This window comes from Anoplopoma fimbria, chromosome 10, assembly GCF_027596085.1.
Source record: "Anoplopoma fimbria isolate UVic2021 breed Golden Eagle Sablefish chromosome 10, Afim_UVic_2022, whole genome shotgun sequence".
Lineage (NCBI taxonomy): Eukaryota > Metazoa > Chordata > Actinopteri > Perciformes > Anoplopomatidae > Anoplopoma > Anoplopoma fimbria.
Window position 1 is genome coordinate 2,050,570 of NC_072458.1, and position 23,498 is coordinate 2,074,067.

At 43.1% G+C, this 23,498-nt stretch overlaps 1 protein-coding gene across 1 annotated transcript; it reads right to left on the minus strand.

The window, feature by feature from the left end:
- Nucleotides 1-868: 868 nt before the first annotated feature.
- rftn1a (raftlin, lipid raft linker 1a) lies at nucleotides 869-23,290 on the minus strand. Its single transcript, XM_054606671.1, has 10 exons — nucleotides 23,209-23,290; nucleotides 17,037-17,188; nucleotides 9,892-10,075; nucleotides 7,251-7,359; nucleotides 4,435-5,176; nucleotides 4,122-4,325; nucleotides 2,488-2,597; nucleotides 2,144-2,247; nucleotides 1,636-1,711; nucleotides 869-1,324 (listed from the first exon to the last, which is right to left on the minus strand). The coding sequence occupies exons 2-10, from the start codon at nucleotides 17,182-17,184 to the stop codon at nucleotides 869-871; spliced, it is 2,133 nt and encodes a 710-aa protein (XP_054462646.1). The 5' UTR covers nucleotides 17,185-17,188; nucleotides 23,209-23,290.
- Between the last annotated feature and the right edge of the window lie 208 nt (nucleotides 23,291-23,498).

The following is a 23,498-nucleotide window of genomic DNA, read 5'->3' on the forward strand; positions in this document are numbered from 1 at the left end:
TGATTTTGTAATCAATAAAACTTCAATGTTTAGGACCAATAAATTGTGGCATCTGATATCTTAATGCAATGTAGAACCTGGTCAATACCAATAGAGAATTGCTAACTATGTAATCGACTGAAATTCATTTTTTTCTTACTACCAATTTTAAAGGATTCTTATAAAAAAATGTTTGTCTAACCTGTGATCAAGATACTGGATTGAATGAAATATTTTAGAATTAAAAAATGAACAGTACAGTGTTAAACAATGAAAAAGTTTCTAAATCTTTGTAATGAAATTTCTTAGTTCATTATTTAAGCTGATACCTATACAAGTCTCTGGGATGAGCTATAATTGGCCAATGCATGTGTCAGTCAGGATCTAATGTAATGTACTACATACTTTGTGTGTCAACTTTTCCCCCTTTTGTCTCTATTTTAAATAATATACTTTACATATAAAAATACAGTGAGCCCAGTGAAATCAATACTCCCCTTTTTAACAGTCCCATTACAAGAAAGTAGTAAAATACAACAATGGGCAAGAAAATACCACATAATGCTTGGACTGGAGACTTGCTCTAAGTTGTACTCTATCAGCCTTGAACTGTTTCGTTTCGTATAAGGATACATCAAATAGCAACACCGACACTGTCCAATACGTGGGAGCCACAACCTCAAAGACTCACGACAGTGTTCACGCCCTAAAACAGAGCGGACTGAAGCGAAGGTAACCGTACAGGATGACTAGTAACAGTATGACCGACCACATCTGGGTTGGAACTTAAAAAAAAAAAATCCAGATCAACAAAGTTATTTCAAAAGGCATTTTCTTTTGTAAACTTAACAGGCCTCCGCTCCTCCTCGCCTGCTTTGTGCCCAATGTGTCAACAGACGCCGGAAAACAGCTGCTGTTTGATGCGCTCTTCCGTCTTCAGCTCCTCCTTGACCCCTCCGTCATCTCTCTGACACACATCTGTCCATCTCACCGACTGCTCCTGCTCAGACGGAGCGATGTTATCAATGTCGGTTTCCTCTTCCTCGTCCTCAACAGAAGCCCTGCTCCCCGATAGGTACGAGAGGCCCCTTTGATGCCGCGCATCCTCTCCCCCCTCGTCTACCTCGTCTCCCTCGTTCTGAGGGCTTGCTCCTTCACTCCTTCCGCTGTCCCTGCTCTTCCTCCCCTCTGCCTCTTCTTCTTCTTCTTCTTCCTCCTCCTCCTTTGTGTATCTTCTCAACCTGTCCATCTCCGTCTCCATCAGCGGGGACATGTTCTCTCTCTCCTCTTGCGTTTCTCCGGTAGATTTCTTCTTTGCCTTGCTGCGACCCCTGAGGTTCAGCATCTGAAAACAAATAGATGAGTGTGAGACAGTTTTGCGCTTTGTGCCGTGTCTTTTTCTTTCCATCTCTCCAGACACCTGCCAAACCACAACAAAGCCCCTCTCATTGATGCCTCTTTCCTGTACAGTGTACGGTCGACTCCTTTGCCTATTCTTAGACTTTTCCTGAGCGGTTTCAAATTTGCTGTACATCCCATATTTAGCAACACAACTTTTTAAATGGCACCTTCTGTGACATGAAGCTCGTATCCTAAAGGCACAACAGACACGAGTGACAGATTTGATGCAAAGATGGAAGGCAAAGGGGAACAAACCTTGAAGTCTTTTCTCTTGCGCTGCAACACGGGCCTCTGAAGGAAGAGAATCTGCTTGGTCGACAAACTCCCGTCACTGCAGAAAGAAAGAGAGCAGCACTTTTACTACTGTTACCTGTTATGTGATAATCCGAGGAGTTCGCATGTCACTACTTGTAATAGAACCCAGTGTCTATTCGCTGCGGTTGGTAAAGTGACAGGTTACAAGATAACAGAACATCAGCGACTGTTTTTTGTTTGCAGCTCTGTCAGACTTAAAAAGCGGTTTCATGTTGAGATGAGCATATGACGGTGATTTGTCAGATCTCGAACCATCTGTGTATCTAAGCTGCGCTGTCTGTCCTAATCCCAGAAAGAATGAAAGTGTTTTAGACAAAAGAAAAATTACTCTAAAATCAACAAAGCAGCTCATGGGGAACGTTATTAAAAGTGATGGAGTATAAAGAGACAGCAGAGGACGGGTGAGTTCATGGTTGTAACAGTGGCATCTTAGGGTGTAGCGCTGTACCTGTTTGTCTTGACAATGGGTGTGGGTAACACACACATCAGCCTCCATCCGTACGGAGCCAGAGACTGGAGCAAGGGGATGTAGTCTGTCTTCACCACGACACCCTGGACACGAGACAAAAAATAACTCAGACAAATACAGTGCACACAAGGGAGGAAAAAGTAAAGCACAGTACCCATGCAGGTAGGGAAATTTAAGCTCACAGCCACAAGCACACACACAACTTTCCTTCATCTCAACTCTTATGTAATATTTGACAGAAAAGAGCTTTAAGACTTCAGTCACAAAGGATTTCTACAAAGCGCACATCTTCACCAGAGTATTAAAAACTCAAAAAGACCCACATCGACGACGGTCCACTGCTCAACCACGATGGCGTCGTAGGAGGTGTTTGTGGTCTCCTCTGCGGAGCTCTGGAAGATGAACACACTATCCACAGATGAAACCCCATTGTCTGGAGGAGCGGGGACAAATTAGAGACAGAGTCAGATAAACAAGAGGGAGGATGTGTGCGAGTTAGACAGGAGTTACAGGCTCATCTTCACTCTCCAATCTCTCACTATTGATCCCCTGTTCCCTTTGGCCTAAGCCGACTTATTGCATGGGTGACTGAACAGTGACTTATAGTATAAGCCGTGGATTTATGGCACGTCGGTCCATGCATATCATCCATTACTGCAGCAGCAGAGCAGAGACCTACAGCCTGAGCAGCGGTTTCCTATTGCCAAAAACTGGTGGGACCAGTGAAAGGTGAGGAGGTACGGTAAAATAGATACTTTAAAGTAGCCCTATAATGCTTTTCCAGTTTCCCCCCCTCTTTAGTGTGTTTTATATATATATATATATATATATATATATATATATATATATATATATATAGTACCAGTCAAAAGTTTGGACACACCTTCTCATTCAACTACTTTGAAGAATCTAAAATATAAAACATATTCTGGTTTGTTGAGCATTTGTTTGTTTACCACATAATTCCATATGTGTTCCTTCATAGTTTGGATGTCTTCAATATTAATCTACAATGTAGAATCTTTTTTTTTTTAAATAAAGAAAAACCATTGAATGAGAAGGTGTGTCCAAACTTTTGACTGGTACTGTATATATATATATATTTTTGTACATGTAAAAGGTCCGTAGAGTATAAAACCTGAAGTCCACGCCTAAAAGGAGTTACCCTCCCGCTCAAAAGCTCCTGAGCTGCCTGAAACGGCTCGATTGAATTCTACCCTTCACTTCCGTAACTTTATGAGGTCATAATGTTACGGAAGTGACGTAAAACTCTCCGGCTAGTTTGGCCCTCAAACGACAAAAGAGAGAGATGTAGCTGAAAGGAAGAGTTTTTGGAAATGTGAAACGTTGACTAATCACAACAGAGTGGGCTAGCTGACCAATCAGGGCAGACTTTACTTTCTGGAAGGGGGAGCAAGCGCTACAACGGAGCATTTCAGAGAGAGGCTGAGAAGAGGAGCTGCAGGACAGCCCGGATGAGAAAGAAAAGGCGGATTATGAGCATCAACGCATGTTGTAACTGTAATTTGAGATAAAAATATGCACCCGGAAAATAGCATAATAGGGCCTGTTTAAAGCTGCAATAATCAATATGTTCATATTAATAGATCAAATAACCAAGAAAGTGGTGAACTGACATATACCCGTCACTCATCTCTGCAGTTCCCTGAAGGTTTACAGAACATTTTAGCTTCTTTCAGACCTTCTACTTTACTGTTTTGGTTATATCTTAATGATCTCATCAACCTTATGTCCAGCCACAGCAAGTAGCTAATTACAGGAAGACAATGACCATCATGAGTTACTCTGGAAGGATGCAATAATTAATTTAGCTGTTCCATTAGGTCTGACTTGATACTCACACTGCCTAGATTTTACAGGCTCTAAATGTATGACCAAAATCACATCATCAGCAGTAGTAGTAGTAGTAGTTCAATGCTACAACCATGAAACACACCGTTATCTTCTCCAAGTTGGAAAAACCCGTCGATGAGGTGCGCACCACTGGTGAAATGCTGAGTCATGTGGTCGAGCCAGTGTGTGTCAACATCCGTGATTTGCCCGGCCTCCTTTTGTACCAACAGTGGCACCCTGAGTGAGTAGAACCTCAGAGAAGTGTTCAGCTCTCCTGTGTGGTTGTACAAGGCAAAGAGCTGCATACCTAAAGACACACAAACAAAAAAATCCACAAATAAGATACCAAATAGAACCTTTTGCGTTATGATGATTTGTCCAGCGACCTCCGTAAAAACAGGAAACAGGTTACTTACCACCCTGCGCTGGTGGTGAAGTTGCATTCTTATCCTTCTCTGAACTCTTGAGCCGGATATGGTTGTTGTTGTGCGACGTCAATCTGCTTTGCCCGTCTGTTAACCTGCTGGACTTTCTTTCGTGGTTTCCGTCCAGTTCAGGAGAGCTGGGCCAGCTGTCGGAGCTCGAACTTTCTGTTTCTTTCTGGTTGGAAAGGTTCAAATGTTTCTCTGTGGATTCTAGTAGATGGCCCTTCTTCTGTCTGAGTACACCAGCAGCTTCTGGAGGACACCGCTGGTTCCCTTTGGCGTCTGTTGGGTTTTGATTTGAACACCACTGAACTGTATCTACGCTGGGTTTGCTGTGATCTTGAGGTTGGTTTGTTGATTCTAGTGACTCTTTGAGGCTGATCGGTAAGATCTGGATTTGCTCATTGGACTCTTCTTGGTTAAGCTCTATGGGTTTCAGCGGACTGAAGTCCGGTTCTCTTGGTTTGTTGTCCCGTGTGTTATTTTCTACACCTTCATGATCGAACCCTTGAGGTTCCAAGGGGGGATGGTCAGATTCTGAGTCATCATGATGTGGTTCTACAGGGTCTGTTGGGCTGTTGTTGGCGCTGAAGGGGTGTCGATGAATGGGCGAAGGGCTTGAATGTAAGGAGGACAGCTCTTCAGGATCCCAGTGCCCCAAGTAGCAGGGTCCTCCACCCGGCTGCTGGAGAAAGCCCACGAACATCACTCCTTGCTCTGCTACATCCTGGATCTGCAGGTGTACACGCACACACACACACACACACACACACACACACACACACACACACACACACACACACACACACACACACACACACACACACACACACACACACACACACACACACACACACACACACACACACACACACATTAAACTCTATTCAAATAGATGTGATTGACGTATAAATATAAAAGGGTGTCATTCACAGCACCAGTAATAAATTTGCACAGTCTATCTATAGTCAGACAAACAAAGCCTCATTTACACACAAACAAAGGCTGACGTACGCGGAGTAGATATTCTGCAAAATAACAACCTACCTAATCATCTGCAAAGATCAAATATTCAAATGACAAAAGGACCTCATTATCTCAACGCATTTGTGTGTGTACGCGTGTGACGGTGTGTGCTGCTCCCTCCCATGGAGCTCTGGCGGTTAATTGTCAGTTGATATTTGGGATGACAGTTTCAGACAGGCTCAACGGGAGAGAAATCAGATTGCAAACTACTAGAAAACAATAATGAGACGCATTTTTCCCCATTACCCCACTACTTTTGACACTTCACTCATCCATACACACACACATCACATATATTAACAATCTCTCTATTACCATCCGACACACTCACAATTACACAAAGTCACACCGTTTTATCTGATGAGTATGACCGGAGACAGATTGAGAGTGGGTGGGATAGCGAGTGCTGGAGAAATAGAAGTATAGAATTTCAAAACTGATCACACACACTCTCTCTCACTCACACACACACACACACACACATCTGTCACTCGGTCTGCCCGTTACCGCTCCTGAGTTCTTATCTCGAACTCTCTCTGGCAGCTTGTGATCTGATTGGTTATTCATGTCACGCTGCTGAAGCCTATCACATTATATTCAGTGATGTGCATTTCCATCCAATCAGGTTTCCCTTTGTGCTCTATGTGTGTTCAGATGCAAATCTATTCAATAGAGCACATTTTCATTTCCCATTGTGGGACTGTTGCAGAATTCATGAGCACAGAGACTGAAAGTGAGTTTTACAGCTGATAAATGCCAGTGATGACGCTGTGGTTGGCAGGGTATCTTAGGGTCAAGCCTCATTATGGTTTACCATAACTTCTGTGACCTTCCACTCATTATATCGCTCCTCCTTCTGTTTCCTAGTTACAGGATAGTGCGCAGTGGAACAGGAGATGCAACTAGTGGGAATCCAGTGTGTTTCTCTGATTTATTCTCCTCCTCCATCCATTTTTTAGAGGCAGGGTTGCCATATGGCAGAGACAGGCAATTAAAGGCAGTTGCCTGTAGCCCTTTAAGCCCCGTAATGTTCCCTTCACTGTCACACCAGTGTTGCACCAACATGAGAGGCACACATGAAAGAAAATAGAGACTGAGCAGAGATCGCTCTTTTCTTCTTCTTTTTTTTTTTTTAAAGAGACCACTATCTTAGCATTGCACACCAATTGCAACAGACAACTTTTAAAAAATGTATGTTTTTTTATTTTTATTACACACATTCCTTCCACCTGTTCGGGTGGAAACTCAGGTGTTATACTACTTTAGCAGCGGCTAATGTAGCCTTCAGCCGTAAGCCTCAAGCAGAGATGAGGAGCGGACTAGAGTCTGCTAAGATCACTTATTTATAATGTCACCACCAGATTTCTTTTCAGTTTTAAACTTGTAGTACCACAGCAATCCCCTGCCTCATGCTACCTTAGAAAACTGAAAAAAAGAGCACAGGTATCAGAGCTGCACCTGCAGATAAACAAAGTTGAGGTACTGGAGAAAAACTAAAGAAAATTTGGATCGGTGCATCCATGGTACAAAAATAGATTTAAAACGTTTTTCTTAAAGAATTCAGTTTCCTTCATTGTAGTATCATGTTTTCACTAGAAGGCCTTTTCTCAAAGTTATTCTAGCAATATTAAGCCCTTTACTATGCATAGATACCTCATTATTACAGTCATGGTGCACAAAGATCCTATTTAAACTACCTTGGTAATAAAAAAATTGTTAAAGTATTTCTTACCCCCTAGACATAGTGTGTAGTTTGATTGATTGCAATATACTGAACTCACCCTCTTGACGTAGCTCTGGATCACCTCTGGGTCAGCAGCCTGATGACCTGACACGCACACGTCTGTCTCCAGACGGTGTCCTGCCCACCTCAGTTGGCTTTTCTCTGAACTACAGGGTGAGAAATGAAAGTATTTAAACAAATATTCAGGGTAAAGCATCCATCATATGTCATTAAGTTCACTTCAATTCTGCTCCTATGAACCAAAAAGTGTCTAATGTTCTCATACTGTTACAACATTACATTTCCTTTAGGTTCTTTTCTCGTCCATTATCACTGGAGCATTTCCATCACCCAGTAACATTACAGTCTAAACGAGATTCTGAAAATGTTCGTGTTCACGAGCATTCATTGACCCAGAATGATCACAGCAGAAACATAATTTCAATTCTGGTATAGGCTGAATTTTCCATTTAAGGGAAGCATTCACATTCACCACCATCACAATAGACTTATTAGACAGAGAGGGACAGAATTTCCTTCTGCTCCCACTGTGAGACATGATCATAAAAGGAGTATTCAGATACGCCTCTTCAGATTTGGATTGAGGTCAGTGGGAAGGCCGCGGTAATATCTTGTGCTCTGAGGCGTGAGTGACGTTCTCAGCTAGATTTGAAACAGTAGATCTGTCAGATTTCGTTTCTTTCATTTTAGGGTTTTTGATGAAAGGGGATGGCGGTGATGGGGAGATAAAAGGCGGAGTTAAAGGGGACGGAGGGGGTGAGGAGGACAAAAGAAAAAGGGGGGACAGCCATCACTGAAGAAAGAAGATGAAAGGATGGAGAGATGGTTTCTCTCTTTCAGCGTGCCGTTCCCCTCTGGCGAGCGCTGATGATGCAATCAGCCGTCTCCACGGTGACAGGTGGCAGGAAGCAGCAGGACCACTTGGCAGGAGGGGCATCAAAGGAGCAGCCCGGCACCTGCCTGTGCACTAGAGTATGTGTGTGTGTGTGTGTGTGTGTGTGTGTTGGTGTTTATGTGTGAGTGAGTGTATGTACAAAAAGCTATTCTACGAATTCACATTACAAAGAGTACACTGAACACAGGAGGATGCCCCAAAACTGTGGGCTAAGCAAAGTAATTCCAATAATTAAAAAGAGTAGGTGTATGGAATGTGACCATGGTTGTCTGAGTGAAAAGAGACTGATCCACAGGGGTCCTCTTCTCTATACAGTAGTTACATTTTATTCATCCAAATTATCATAATGTTCAGTAAGCTGATGTCAGATATGTTAGTGAGTGTAGATCATTTCATGTATTGTAGATCACTCACATATGGTATTTATAGTTCTACAATAAATACTAGGATATACAATAAGCCCTTTAAGTCTGGTACTTTATCTCTAAATATTTTTTCATATATTTCAAATACTATTAATGGCATATAAAGAAGACTTAGGACAGCCATGCAGCTCTGTGAGGCTGGATTTGGCACAGTGTTGCTTTGAGCTAAATGCTAACATCAGCATGCTAACATGCTCGCAATGATAACATGCTGATGTTCAGCTGGTGTGTTTATCATGTTCTCCATGTTAGTTTAGCGTGTAAGTATGCTAAAATTTGATAGCTAGCAATAAAAAAACAAAGTAAAGCTGAGGCTGATGGAAACAAATAGTCAGTAGTATTGGGTCATAAAACAAATAATTGGACAAATTGAGATTTTGACCAGAATATGGCGCTAGATGAAAAGTTAATGGATCACCAAAGTTATTACAATTCAACCTGAGGGGTAAATTAATGTCTGTACCAAATGTTGTGCCAAAGAGGTAGATGTTGATTTATTTCTCTGGGTAACTGAAAACATTGACCCTTGATGAAAAGTCAGTGGATTACCGAAGTCATTAGGATTTATCCTCTGGGAAGCATGAATGAGGAAATCCATCCCATCGATATTGAGATACATCAGTTTGGATGCCACTTGCATAGCTAAATGCTATAATGAGGAATTGGGGACTTCCTGTTTCTTGAAAACCTGATATGTGTCATGAAACAAAACTAGGCCAAAAATGGGGAAAATGTACATTATTTAAGACCCAAACCAGAATGGAGCTACAGATTAATCTACAAACCGGACATAGGAGGTCTCTGCATGTAAGATATGGTTTCTGTTTGGAGCAAATCTGTCAGTAACTTCCTTGATGAGATGCTGAGAATAAAGCTCAGCTTGCTTGCTGTACCAGAGCTGATAGTAGAGAGGAATGCAAATAATGATCTGCTCAAATATGACTGTGAATATGGTAGTTTTCAACAAAGAATAACTGGGTTACAGAAGAGATACACTGTTTGCAGTGAAGTCAGACAGTATAGTATAGTATCATGTATAGTCAAAAGGGAAAGAATTGGGACAGTGAGCTAAAGTTAGAATATTTTTGTGGCTGACTCATCTGCAATTAATTTTACATCAAGAGAAGGAGGTGAGGTGCACAATTCTGCTCCTGGTAATGGGTCTCAATTGGATTCCAATGTCAAAACAATAAAGTTGCACAAAGCTGCTACCTTTTAACTACTGTCTAAATCTGGCTGCAAATTAATCATCTCATTTATCTAAATAAATATGCTACATAAATCCTTGGAGTGAAAACAGTTTTAATCCATAAAGGTGGCCCTCATGCTGAATGCAAGCGTGTGTTTAGTTTGTGTACCTTGGCGTCTCTCGGACCAGCACGGCCCGGTGCAGCTGGCGCTGGATGTGTGCGTGACCGGGGCCGCAGGGATGGACAAACGGATGGACGGCGACCAGGACAAAACCCTGTGCGTAGAGTTCCCTGACCTGAACGGGTAGCTCTCTGACCGAGGAGAGACAAAGCACTGATGACACCGGCACCTCTGTATGGAGGAGAACAGGCGAGAGGGGAGGGAGGAAAGAAAACATGGTAAATGGTCAAGACATGTACATGACAGGTTACAAAAGAGGCAAGGAAAAATGTTGAGAGGAATTTAAAAGTGGGAAAAAAAGGTGGAACAAATAGGAAGATGGAGGGAAAAAAAGAGGGGGGAAGAAAAGAGGGACAAAGGGTGTGAAGAAACAAAGACAGAGCATGTTCCATTATGATAATTCCCCCTGAACAACAACACATGGCATCTTCACGCTAAATCTGAAACTAATTACACCAGAACTATTAGCCTCACTGTCACCAGCAGTCTGGCTTTTTGGAAAAAACACACATGCAAAGGGATACCTGCATATGCATGCTGGAAATTGCTCTTTTGAACCCACACTTTCATCCATATGACACACACAGACTAACACATTTCTACTTCCACTAACAGGCAGATGAATACAGTCATAGATGCACACACACATACATCAAAAGGTTGGAAAGACAATGCTATCACATTGCCTGCTTGGCTGTGTGGTATTAGTAGCAATCGCTAACACAGAGCCGGTTCCCTTATTGCCAAACACAATGGAGGGAAAAAAACCAACCTTTACTTCAGTGGAAAATGGTTAGAGGGGCTTATCATATGGGAGCAAACTGTCACTGCAAATCCGCAAGGGACAGCGCATGTTTGCGAGAACCGCCTTCTCAGGGTCGGTGTATTGTAGTAAAGCTCCCTCTCTGTTCACAGGCTTTTAAGGGAACACGTGCATGTATGGCTGTGTGTTTCTGTATCGCTGAGTGAAGCCAGGTGTGTGTCAGAGAGAGGGAGAGAGGAGCATGGAAAATGAGATGAGAGAAGTGAAGAAAAGGGAGACACAGAAAGAGAGAGGCAGTTAGCAGAGCAGTGCTGGAGAGAGAGGGGGGGGAGAGAGAGAGAGAGGGGGAGAGAGATGATGCTGTCTGTTTGTGCCTGAATGCTTGTCATCCTCTCCCATTCAATCTCATTTGCATGGGTCTGGAGAAGAGAAAATAACCTGAATAAATTAACTAGAACCACACAAACACACACACAGGGAAAAAAAAAAAAAAAGATGTGCAAGCCATCTCATTTTCAATTTGTTCACCATCATCTGCCGTGTTCACACACACACACACACACACACACACACACACACACACACACACACACACACACACACACACACACACACACACACACACACACACACACACACACACACACACACACACACACACACACACACACACACACACACACACGCACACACATATGAGAGGCCAGCCAGTTTGCAAAGGGATACAGGCACATGAACACACACTCTCACCATCTCAGTTAAACAATGGGAGTAAAAAAGAATACTCCCTGAGAAAATCCGACCATCACATCATCTTGGCATAACTGCTTGGAACCAGGAGAGCTTTTTTTTTTATGAAGCAAACACTTAAACGGGTGTCTGTGGGGATGTATCAAAAGCAGTACACTGTTGATGATAATAATAATAATAATAACAGCTGGAGACTGGGGTGGGGTGGATAACAACGATCCTGTCACCATAAACAGTCATTAGCCGTCATTAGCTGTGCACGGCTGGCACTCACCCACCAACAAGACATGCAAAGCATGGCAGCTAATTCAGGCAAGGCATACAGAAGTTATTAGGGTGTTATGTGGCGCTTTAGGCTGGGAAGCAACTTCATTTATACTGTCTGCCACAGTGGGATTTTAAAGGGAGGCTCCAAATTCCGCCTTCCAAATGGGAACATTGGAACGGCTGCAGGGCAGAAAAGTCCAGTGGAGTTTTATAATGCCAGCTAGCGAGGGCAGGGAGGTGTGAGTGATTTGTGCCAAATGCATTTATGTTTAAGAGAGTTGGAGATCTGTGTTGGAGTATTTTTGTGAATTTTGATGGTCGGAGAAGTTAAGGAGTGGAAGTTGCCTTCATATGTGTGTGTGTGTGTGTGTGAGAGAGAGAGAGAGAGAGAGAACAACACCATCTCACTGCAATTCGTGAAATAGTCACGAAATAAAATCTATTGGTTTCGTGTTCAGGGACACGAATTGCGGGGGGTTTTTGTGTCGCATGGAAAAAAAATATTTTTGTGACGACTAAGGTTTAGGCAACAAAACCACTTTATTAAGTTAAGGAAAAGCATCATGGTTGGGTTTAGGTTTAGGCATGAAATCCACAGACGGTTCAGTTTAAGCAAGAAATCCACAAACGGTTAGGTCTAGGCAACAAAGCCAACTCTTAGGTTAAAGCAACAACAAGCTGTCAAACACCGGTCTCCTAGGGGACAGTCTTGGTCAACTAGTAACCAATAGATTACATTTCTTCCCTGTTTCTCAAACTTCCACGAGACTGGGCTGAGTGGGAATATTTGCATTCTTCCATGCATGTTTAAAATGGAGATAGAGACATCCCAGGGTGCATTGTTGAACGGACACAACATGCTGCCGAGCGGCTGTTCAGCTGTTGATCCCCGCTCTGCTATATCCGTCTCGACCCGGAGCTTTGACCACATCACAGCCTTCGTGTGTCGTGATTGACACCTCGTTTTTTTTTTTTACCCTGGACTTCACAAGTTGTATTCGGGGTGTGAGAGTCATCCCATTCCTGTAGTCGCTTGAAAGGATTTATTAATTCCTTGTTCAAAATCCCAGCATTTCTGACTTTAAAGCATATATTCTGCGGTGTATGTATGCCACAGTATCTCAGTGTAGCGTGTATGGACCATCTTTTTTTTCGCCTGTGAACGAGAGAGAAAGAGTTTTCACTAAGCCTGCTAGGTGATGCATGGGGATTACTCACAGCCACCCTAAAGGCTTATCCCTATGCTTGCTGGAGGTTCACGTTTATTTAAATAGCCTTCTAATGACTTGCAGAGTTTTGAGTCGAGGATATTTGCCAGAACAGTGACTATAAAATAATCAGCTTCCTGGAGCCAGGAGCTCCCCCACTGTTTTTGGGAATGCAACCACGGGGCTATGAGAGTTGTTGGTCAGCATCTGAGCTTCGTCAAATGAGGTCTGATCAGAAGGCCCCGCTTCACAGGAAATGTCTGACAAGACTGGCTTGCAAGTACAGTGCAAGCAGGAGAACACAGTGTGGCATTTAGGGCGAATATGTGTGATGCTGTGAACCTCTCTGCCGTCTTTGCTTTTCTCTCAAGCCAATGTGACTGAAACTGCACATAGGAATTATCAAGAAAAATGGTTTGAAGTCAGATCAACAGTTTCAACAATCTTTCAAAAAAAAAAAAAAAAGAGTATGCCTGGGAAAAGTGTGTCAAGCAGCAAAGATCTCGCAAACTGATTGATTTGTGCGTCGCCTGCTCTATGAGCCAAATACTTCACACAGACTCTGAGAGCAAAGATGTACCACATAAGGGAGAGGGAACGTGTATCGGTCTTTGTCAACAGAGGAGCTATTTATCAAAGCATTCAGGTGTGGATCACAATCACATAAGCACAGACATACTGTATACCTCCAGTCACAATAACCTTTCCCATAGGTATACAGTAGCAAAAGGCCACACAAATACACACTACCCCACACACACACACACACACACTGCTGAGCATTAGGCACATGTTGTAAGTTTTAATGAGCCGAGTGGGTCTCCGTCTCTGCATGGCGGCAGAAAGTCATCAGTAGCGTTCAGCTCCTCGCTGTCTGCTGCAGAGACCGGCGTTAGTCACGCAGCATCACACCTAACTCACTTCCTCACACATCCTCAAGACTCCCTGACTCCCGCTCGCTCGTTCTCACACCTCCTCGCTTTCGAGACACACTCTGCTTCCCTCCTGGCTCCAGACCTGACTAACACTCGCTGGTATCTCTGGTTCGTTCTTTCACCTTCTGTTCTCTGTTGCAACCCCTTGACTTTATTATCTCCCTCCCTTCTACTTTGCTTTACCTCTTTTCTGTTCATGCTTTATTCGCCTTCTCCGTTTCTTCTGCTCATTATCTGAGCACAGCTTCGGCACAAAGGAGGGTTAAAATGTTACACCTGGCTGTTACATTTCTCTACATTCATGTCAAGGTAACCAATCAGTTTTAAAAATGGGACTGATGAAGATCATGGAACTTACTGTAAAGGTATCAAGGTGATTAGAGACTAATTAGACAATTCTGTAGAATAAGACATTGGTTTGGAGCTGAAAATCAAATAAATGGCATATTTTTTCCCATCCTCCCCGTGTTCACCGCAGGGTTGCTCTGAAACAGTGTGAGCAAGTTGGGTTTAGTCACACGGAAATATTTTTCAGCTGAAGCACTCCTGTAGTCAGAGCAAAGCTCATAAAGCAAAGACTGAGGCGTTATTATCAGCAGCACTGTTTCAGTTGAGTTTCACCACTCGCCAGTCAAAGGTCACACGATTACAAACCACAATGTACTCCTCTTCATTCTCAACATTAAGCTCCTCTTCCTGTGAACACAAGTTAGGTTAATAAACAGCCACCCAGTCTCACATATCTCAGAGGGCACCGGGAAAAATATATTTGTTTTTCATTAGTGTGTAGGAGTCGTCAAGTCACGCTGGCAGGGAAATAATATCACTAATGGAAGCCAAATTGAATTAAAGCGTGGATTTGACCGTGGGTTTCCTCAATGTCATGGACTGACATACAGATTCCTCTATCAGCCTCTTACATACACATGGACACACACACACACACAACACACAACACACACACACACACACACAAATAAATCCCTTCGCTGGGAATGAGGTCTCTCAATCTACACAAACAATCAGATAATCCTTCAGGAATCCTTCACTTCTCTTGGTCTCTCGATCACAAATGGAGAGGGAAAGAGAGTGAGAGAGAGAGGCAGAGAGTCAGGCATACACACACCCACACCCACACACACACACACACATACATACATACAATCAATTCACAGTAGCTGTGTTTATCCTAAAATAGAGTATACCCATCTTAAGCAGCTCAGGTGGCGTCAGTGAGTTTTACCATATAAATGACCTGCCTGTCGGTTGAAAGATAACGCTAACTCTGTTGACTAAGAGCTATAAAGTGTTTTATGTGATTGTGAATGAGCCGCCATCACTGTGTGGGTGTGTGTGTGCGGTCTTTCTCTATCTACAGTATGTGTGTGCCGTTTCTGCCCATGCGATTAGACAATTCATCTGCTCCTGCCTTTAGCAAAGAGAAAGACGAGCAATCCTCATGTCTATTGTCTGTTTTGGTCACCAGCACCATTTCGGGTTGCCAGATCTCTCTCAGCCAACACTCCAGCCTACAACCAATTTGCCAAACATAATAGGGCTGGCTGAAAATGAAGCTGACTGGCAAGCAGACCATTGCCACTTGGCCGTGGCATTCTGCCTGCTGTCTTCTGCTACAGTGTTGCATTTGGAAACTCCAAAAAGGACTTCAGTGAGCTACTTGCACCTGCTTCAGCTCGTCGGGTGATGTGAGGGAACAGAGGAGGCTTGTAGCAACATTAAGCCATCAGGGAAAAGAGGTGATTTTTTATTTTATTTTTATATCCGCTTTAACACTATCTGTTTCTCCTCCTTGCCTCTCTCTTCCCTCGCTCCGTCCCTCCCTTCTATCTCTTCACAGTCCACACCAACACAATGGCAGAATTAGTATTTTTAGAAACCAGATGCCTCTGGAGGATTCTCATCAAACATTCTCAAGACGCCACAAGCGCACACACACACACAAACAAACACACACCCACATGATATCAGACACATTATTTTTCATATTCAACAAAAAAACACACACACGATTCAAAGTAACACACATCGGCTTTAGTGTATTGTCATTGTGCGAAGGAGAGGCAGGGGGGAAGTTGGAGGGCATGGCTTTAGCGTGCACAATAAAGCTGAATCTGAGATTTGGAGAACTCTTTGAACTCTCTGCAACAGGAGCCGCACAGAGACACAACTTCAGCGCATAAGCCACTTTTCGCCCTCAAGATAGTTACGGTAAAAAACACACACACACACAGTTCTGCAGAGTTGCTGACCTAAACATTTATTCTTCTAACTGGTTAAAGTAGGAACAGCAACTGTGGCTATTTTATGAGTGGAACACACAAAGACTAGTCAGAGTTCAGGATGACGAGGCAGGGCAAGGGTTCAACAGAAAACTGAAGTAGACAACCACACTTAAAAAAGAACAAGGTGCTCAGTAAAAACAATTCCTTTGAATTACGGCCAAATGTGAAGACACATTTCTTGGAGCTTGTTTCCCTTCGCTAGAATGGAACTGGGAAAAATGTGAATCAGGTCTGCTGCATCTAATGACAAGATTTGTTCTTTTCATTTGAGCCGTTTCTGGAATCGCCTCCTCTATCTCTCACTCATTCACTGTAGTTCATAATAAACACTCATAAAGATACTCTACTGTGACTGATTTCAGACACTAATGACTCATCATCATTTTGTCATTTTAGGAGCACTGCATTGTGGGATTATTTTGCATAAAATAGCATATAATATATGGATTCTACAATATTGGTTTGATTGTTGAAATTTGTCAGGGCGGCCAAGGGCGCCAAGATCATCCGTGTTATCATCAATCATCTCAGACATGAAGGGAATATGATAATAGGCCATAAAAGAATAGTTAACCATAAATAAAACATTTATCTGTCCCTGTTAAAGCTATAAAACAAAATGGTTAAATTGCATGATCGACATCCTTTTTTTTCGTGTCCATCATCTTTGACAGAGAAGTGTTTCAAGAAGAAATAAGTAGCACATGACTATTTCAAATATGCAAGTGTGGGAGAAGTCAAGTCAAGTCACATGTAGTTCACGTCTCACTGGGTTTCAAGAGCCCAGCCTCAAAAAGGACAAAGGGAAAACTCTGCACATAAACGGAAAAGTTTACCATTTTAAGTGCTCACAGGAGAACAGTTATACAAAAATGACTGACATTACATGAATTATCTTATCCATACCTTCTTTCCCCAAGAGGAAATCCAGGAAGTGGTAGGTGTATGACACGCCCACTTTAGTCTCCACCTGTGGCCGTCGAAGGGTGGAGTAGATATTGCCCGGGCTTCGCCTCTCTTCTGCCTTCCGCAACTTAGGAAGCCTACACCCCATATCTCTGTGAGGAGAGGAGAGGAGAGGAGAGGAGAGGAAAAATGTGTTAGATGAAAAGAGAAAAACAGAGGAGGGTGCTAACAAAGACTCGAGTGGGAGACATGGAATTGATAGAGTTTCTAAATATACAGAACACATTAGCACTTCCAATAGAGTGTGTGCGTGATAATCACACACAAGTCTGAATGCTATTGCTCACGTGCAAGCTCAAGCTGCGGGAAATAATGTATGTGTCAAACTCTTTCTCTCTCACACACACACACACACACACACACACACACACACACACACACACACACACACACACACACACACACACACACACACACACACACACACACACACACACACACACACACACACACACACACACACACACACACACACACACACACACACACACACGAGATGCAATAAAACTGAAATATGAAAGTGTCAGCCGTTACCTGCTTGGTGAGCTGTGATACGGGCATCTCCTAATCAAATAGGGCTGATTGGGAGCGACATGTTTGATCAGAACGAATTAAAGCAGAAATGAGACCGATTTCCTGTCCTGTCAAGCATAGCGACATGAGACTAGATAGAAAGGGAACGGAGGGGAGAGGAGAGGAGAGACACTAAACATGTTTCACTGCTAACCAATTTATATGTTGATCCAAGGGTGGCCTCAAAAACCAAAAAGAAATCTTTGACATTGGAAGAGCTTTTCAGACTGTGTAAGGACCAGTAGATACCCTCAAGGGTAGCTGATTGGAAACACAATTTGGAGAGAGCTTGAAATTTCCTTTTAAAGTCATCCTCCTGAATTTCAACAGGCAATTTAAACCCAAATATCTGAGTTGCATAAACAGAAAAACAAAACGTAAGGTGGTGGTTTTGGGGACAAATTAGTTGGGTTGGAATGACAAATGGGTGAAGGGTAGACAGGACCGGAAAGAAAAAAATGGGGCGTCCAAATATTGTCAAGCTAATCAGATGTGACCGCGTCGGTGCCCTCAAACCATCACCATACTTGCGCTTAATATTCCCGTCTGCCACGGCTTGTAAGAGCCACACCGTGAGGTGCGACGCATCTGCATGTCTGTGTGTGCGTGGGTGTGTGCGTGCGTATGTCTTCCCCAGAGGCAGGTCTATATCTGCATCTCTGTATCTGTTTAGGGAGCATGGAGAATGCCACAGTACTGTAACTCCCAATAGGCCAAGTGCACAGACATTAACTCGGCTAACGATCCTAACAGACAGACATTAAGGCTGGTGAGTGTAACTGTGCGTGTGTGTGAGTGTGAGTGAGTGTGCGCGTGTGTGTGCACGTTTGGTGACTTACAGCTTTGATTGCATGGTACGTGCCTTTCGAAAGGTTACAAAGTTGCAAAAGGCATCATCTAGGATACATTTTCATACGTCGTCTGTCTTGGGACGGCACATTCTGTCTTTTTAAGTTTTGCAAAGAACAAAGCAATTAAGAGTCATAATTCTTTCAATGGCGCACGCTCTTTAATAACGGGGACAAACGAGGAGAGACGGGGTGGTGACGCTTCGGGAGCAGGAGCAGGAGAAGGAGAGAGAGTTGCAGCGTTTCTAAGATCATTCCTCCCAGCATCCCCCCCCCTCTCTCTCCTCTTGACCTGTCAGCTGCCCTCTTAAACGCTCACACCATTAGCTCCTCAATGTGTCATCACTCAATTCCCTGCTCTTGTATGACCCATGCCTTAATCACCTCCTTGTCTTCGGCCTCTGCTCTGCTTCGGTCCGCCATCCTTGATTAGGACGGCTCCCTTCTTTCTACTGGTACAATGGCCTTGATTAGTCTCACAGTGAAGGGAATATGATTTCGTCCATCCGATCAGAACTGAACTTGTAACCTTTTCTTTTTCATTATCCGCTAATCCTGACTTTTACTTTTGCTCTCATCTCTCCAATTTTATTTTCTCAACTTCCCCCCCCAGTCTTGCCCCTTGAATCCCTTCCCCCAAAACTGTACTCTCTTCATTCTGTCGCAATTTTCATTTCTACCTTCCTCGATCCTTCCTGTCTTTACATTATAATGTTACATTATATCCCTCCACACTCACTCCCAGAGCTTCAACCCCTCTACATCCTCTGCGCTGTCTATCCAGTCCTTCTGTCTGGGGGCCAAATTCGCAGCCAAAGTGCTCCCCTGCCGAGGCTCCTAAGTCCCATAAAACTATTACAATGTCTCCAGACAGACATCCAGCCAGTCAAGTAGGCTTTGTGTTAGGACTAAGACGGAGCACGTAGATCCAAACATTTTCCCTCCAGGGCTGCGCTTTAATACGCTCTGTCTGCAAGAGGACAAGATGCAGGTTGATGTGGGGATGTTTAGCAGGCTTAATCTCTAGCTGGTTAGGAAAAAAGGTTAGGAAAGAAGGGGTCAAGGGTGGAGCATTCAAAAGATGATAATGATGAAGGCTATTTGACTATGGGGGATGTGAAGAGCAGCATAAGGGAAAGACAGGAATGTCTGTGTAAAGTCAATTGCATCCTTCTACCAGTTAGTCTTTCCGTTGTTCCACTTTCTCAGCCTTTGCCTCAACGCTCATATTTTAATTCACTTTCTACCCTACCCCAATGCAAATTATCTCAATTTTATAAAAATATCTTTATGCATAATGCAGCGCTTAAAAAAAAATCTTAACAATTTGGAATAACCCACTTACTATTTCGCTAGTGGCAGTGAGTTTTATTGCATTCAAATAAAACCTGATTGGCTCTAGTCTTGGTCTCGACTAGCCTACAGCTCTACCGTTTGATCCAACATCTCATCATCCTTTTCATTGTACGCCGACGGTTCCGTTTCAAAACAAAAGGCCTCGCTTTAACCGCTGAACTCTGTCTGCTCGGTTTAGCAACAGATCTCTGTAATTGGACACAACATAGAATGTAAAATACGAAGGTGGTTGTAGCACCGGAGAGACTTCAGCGCCTTCAAGACTCAAGGCCTTTTTTTTCCTGCAACATATGAGGCCTTTTTCTCTACATGTTGACTTCAAATAGAATCTCTCACTTGCTCTGACACAAACACACAGACAGAAAAAGGCCTTGACAGCAAAAACATCAATTTAACGGGAGGAGACGGGAGAGAGAGAGAGAGAGAGAGAGGGATAAAAGAAACGAGAGAGAGAATGGCGTGAAGAGTAAGATAGACAGGGAGAAGCAGAGGGCTTCTCATTAGAGAATCTCTTGTAACCGAGAGTTTTGAAATGACAGCGGATTTACGTGAGAGCATAATCCGTCTGCGCTATGCCACTGCTCTGCTACCTCCTGTGCAACTGGGGGGGGGGGGGGTCTGCTTTCCAAGGGGCAGCATTCATCCGCTGCAGAGGGAGAACTACAGACAGGCACAGGCTTGGGGAAATTAACAGTAAATACAGGAGGCTAAGATTCACATTCTATAGTCCAATCCGTCTGAAAACTCTCTATTCTTTATTCTATCTACAATGTACTGTATATGATGAATATATATTTAAACCCCATCCATCATAATCCACTACTGTGCTGACTAGCAACAGCTGTTATGATGAGAAATAAGTAAGCAATAATGACACGGTTTCTAAATGACCTAAAACATATCTCAATGTTTCCGTACTGCAATTCCTTTTTATTTTTAAACCGCTGTATACACCCATATTGAAAAAACGCAGTAAGCCAATTACAGGCTAATATACTGGCTGATTAAACAATATAGCTAGTCCCAATATAATATCTTCACCTGCCAGCCAATCAGTATTTTCTGTGGTCACAGTATAATTGTGGTGATGCACTTTGAAGCATCCCAATAATGATGGGCTTAGCAGAGAAAATGCTACGCTGCTCTTACACATGTCTCCAAACCACTGCCTCCTATGAATTATGTTCTTATTAAATCTGCATTAGCATTAATAATAGGGTCCAATGCAAGAAGTAGTGTGACATTCAGAAAAATGCTACACAAGTGGAGGTTAGAATAAATAGGTTTATATGAACTTGCCAGTCTGATGTCCTCAAACAAAAAAGTGGGCTTTTCACAGCCAGACTTTAACCAGTGTGGTTGCAACACACAAATGAGTTGATATTTTATTATTTCAGGGTCTCGTGTGAGCGGTTACCAAAAGGCCCAGACTTTCTGACATCTTTGTGGACTACAACTATACTGCATGCCACCTAAGGAAGAGTGTAAGGTTTGTTTTTCTATATAAAATATACAGTCATGGCTGGTTGTGTTCCATTTCTCAGCTGATGCACTGAACTGATTTATAGCAATCATCAGCAAATAAAACTGTATTTACTGGATTCCAGTCCCCTTTATTATTGGATTTTATGGGTCTGCTTGGAGGCATAATTCCTGCTGCTTGTGAGAACACTTTTCTATGCAAAACTAATTAAAGCCTATCAGCAGTTTGACTCTGAATCATGTCCCATTTTATAGTTGTGAGATGATTTGACAGCAAAAACACAAAGACATGTCAGTGAAACCATTGCATTATTATTAACACATCATTATTGTATTATATTGGAAGTGTTTCACTGCATTTCAAAATTGGAGGTGACAGACTGAGTCCTGGGGAGTGGGGAGTGGGCTTCCCTCCCACTGGGTTGGAGCTCCACTCAGTTTCTATCCAAGGATGCGGTTTGGGGGGGCAGAAAGGGAAGGACGGGGGGGACAGACAGAAAGATCGAGGAAGACAGACGGAGAGCAGACTGGGAGCATGTCAAGTCGCCTGGAGGGAGGTGCGATTCCCGCAAGCAACAAAGTAGTCACCTCAAACGGTGTTTTAATGAGGCTGCATGGGGAGGATAAAAAACAAATTATGACATTGATGTATTGGTCTATTGCGCAGCTCCTTGCACAGCCTATTTCACTCTAAAAAAGAACAGTTTATCAACAAAGGAAGACCGTTTGGACTGGGAGCATCAATTGACTAAACCATGAGGTGGGCTGTAAGGTACTTGAATCCATCATTTTAAGTCTTCCTGTATAATGAACTGGATGTCACTCACTCCACTAATGAGTGCTTTTTTTTTTTTCCCCCAAGTGCTTCCAAATAGATTCCTAAGATGTATGTTGAGCACCCATACATAACCATGTAACTAATTGATGCCCCTTTGCATTTTGTGGGTGCAGCCTGGCTTGAAATTACATGTTTTCTGATTTTCCCTCTGTGGTGCGTTCAACCTCAGCCTCTTTCACCACACACACACACACACACACACACATTCACTCACTCACACTCACACACACACACTCACTCACACACTCTCTCTCTCACACACACACACACACATTCTCTCTCTCTCTCTCTCTCTCACACACACACACGTGGCTGCACGGTGCTGCCCGTTAACGCAGCTAGTTTAGTGAACGGGAAATGATACATGGCAGGTCGCTTACACACCAAACCCTCCTCATTCTCACGCACACACACACACACACACACACACACACACACACACACACACACACACACACACACACACACACACACACACACACACACACACACACACACACACACACACACACACACACACACACACACACACACACACACACACACACACACACACACACACACACACACACACCTCTTCCATCTGCGCTCGACACATTTACTCCGTCACGCATATCTTGAGTTCCCTTCGACCTGTGACAGCAGGTTTATTCATTCCGAATAACAAATGGCACATAACATCACACAAATCACACGACCGGCTGAACGTTTCTCTCTGTCACAATAAGTGTTTTATTGTGAAAGGGTTCCTAAGACTTATCTATGACTCCTGACCTGACCTCCATGTTATTACGGAATATATACCAAATCTCGTTAACTCTTTAAGTTTTTTTTTTTTTTTTTTTTTAAAGCTGTAATGTCTAATATACCACAGTAAATTACACTCACATGGTCCAAATTCCGGTCACTCTTATTGCCAAATAATAATACATCAACAACATTCTTTCTTTAAGAAAATGTGTAAAATATATATATATATTTTTTTTTTTTTTGGGGGGTCAAGAGTTATACTCACTAATCAAGTCGTTCACAGTTTGCAGGAGTGTGAAGTGGACTGAAAGCTTCCTCACACCTGAGCCTGTGGATGTGGATGTGCGTCCCTCCTCTCTGTCAGTGTCCTCACTGTCTGTCCCCGTCACTGGACACAGGTGCTGCGATCCAATGGGAACCAAAAACACCGAAATCCTCCATTTAGAAAACTACAACCGAGTGCTGATGAATCTCACGGCCGGCTCATGATAAACACTCCGTCCTACCGCTCCGTCACCAGCCTGTGAGGAGGAGGAGGAGGAGGAGGAGGGGAAT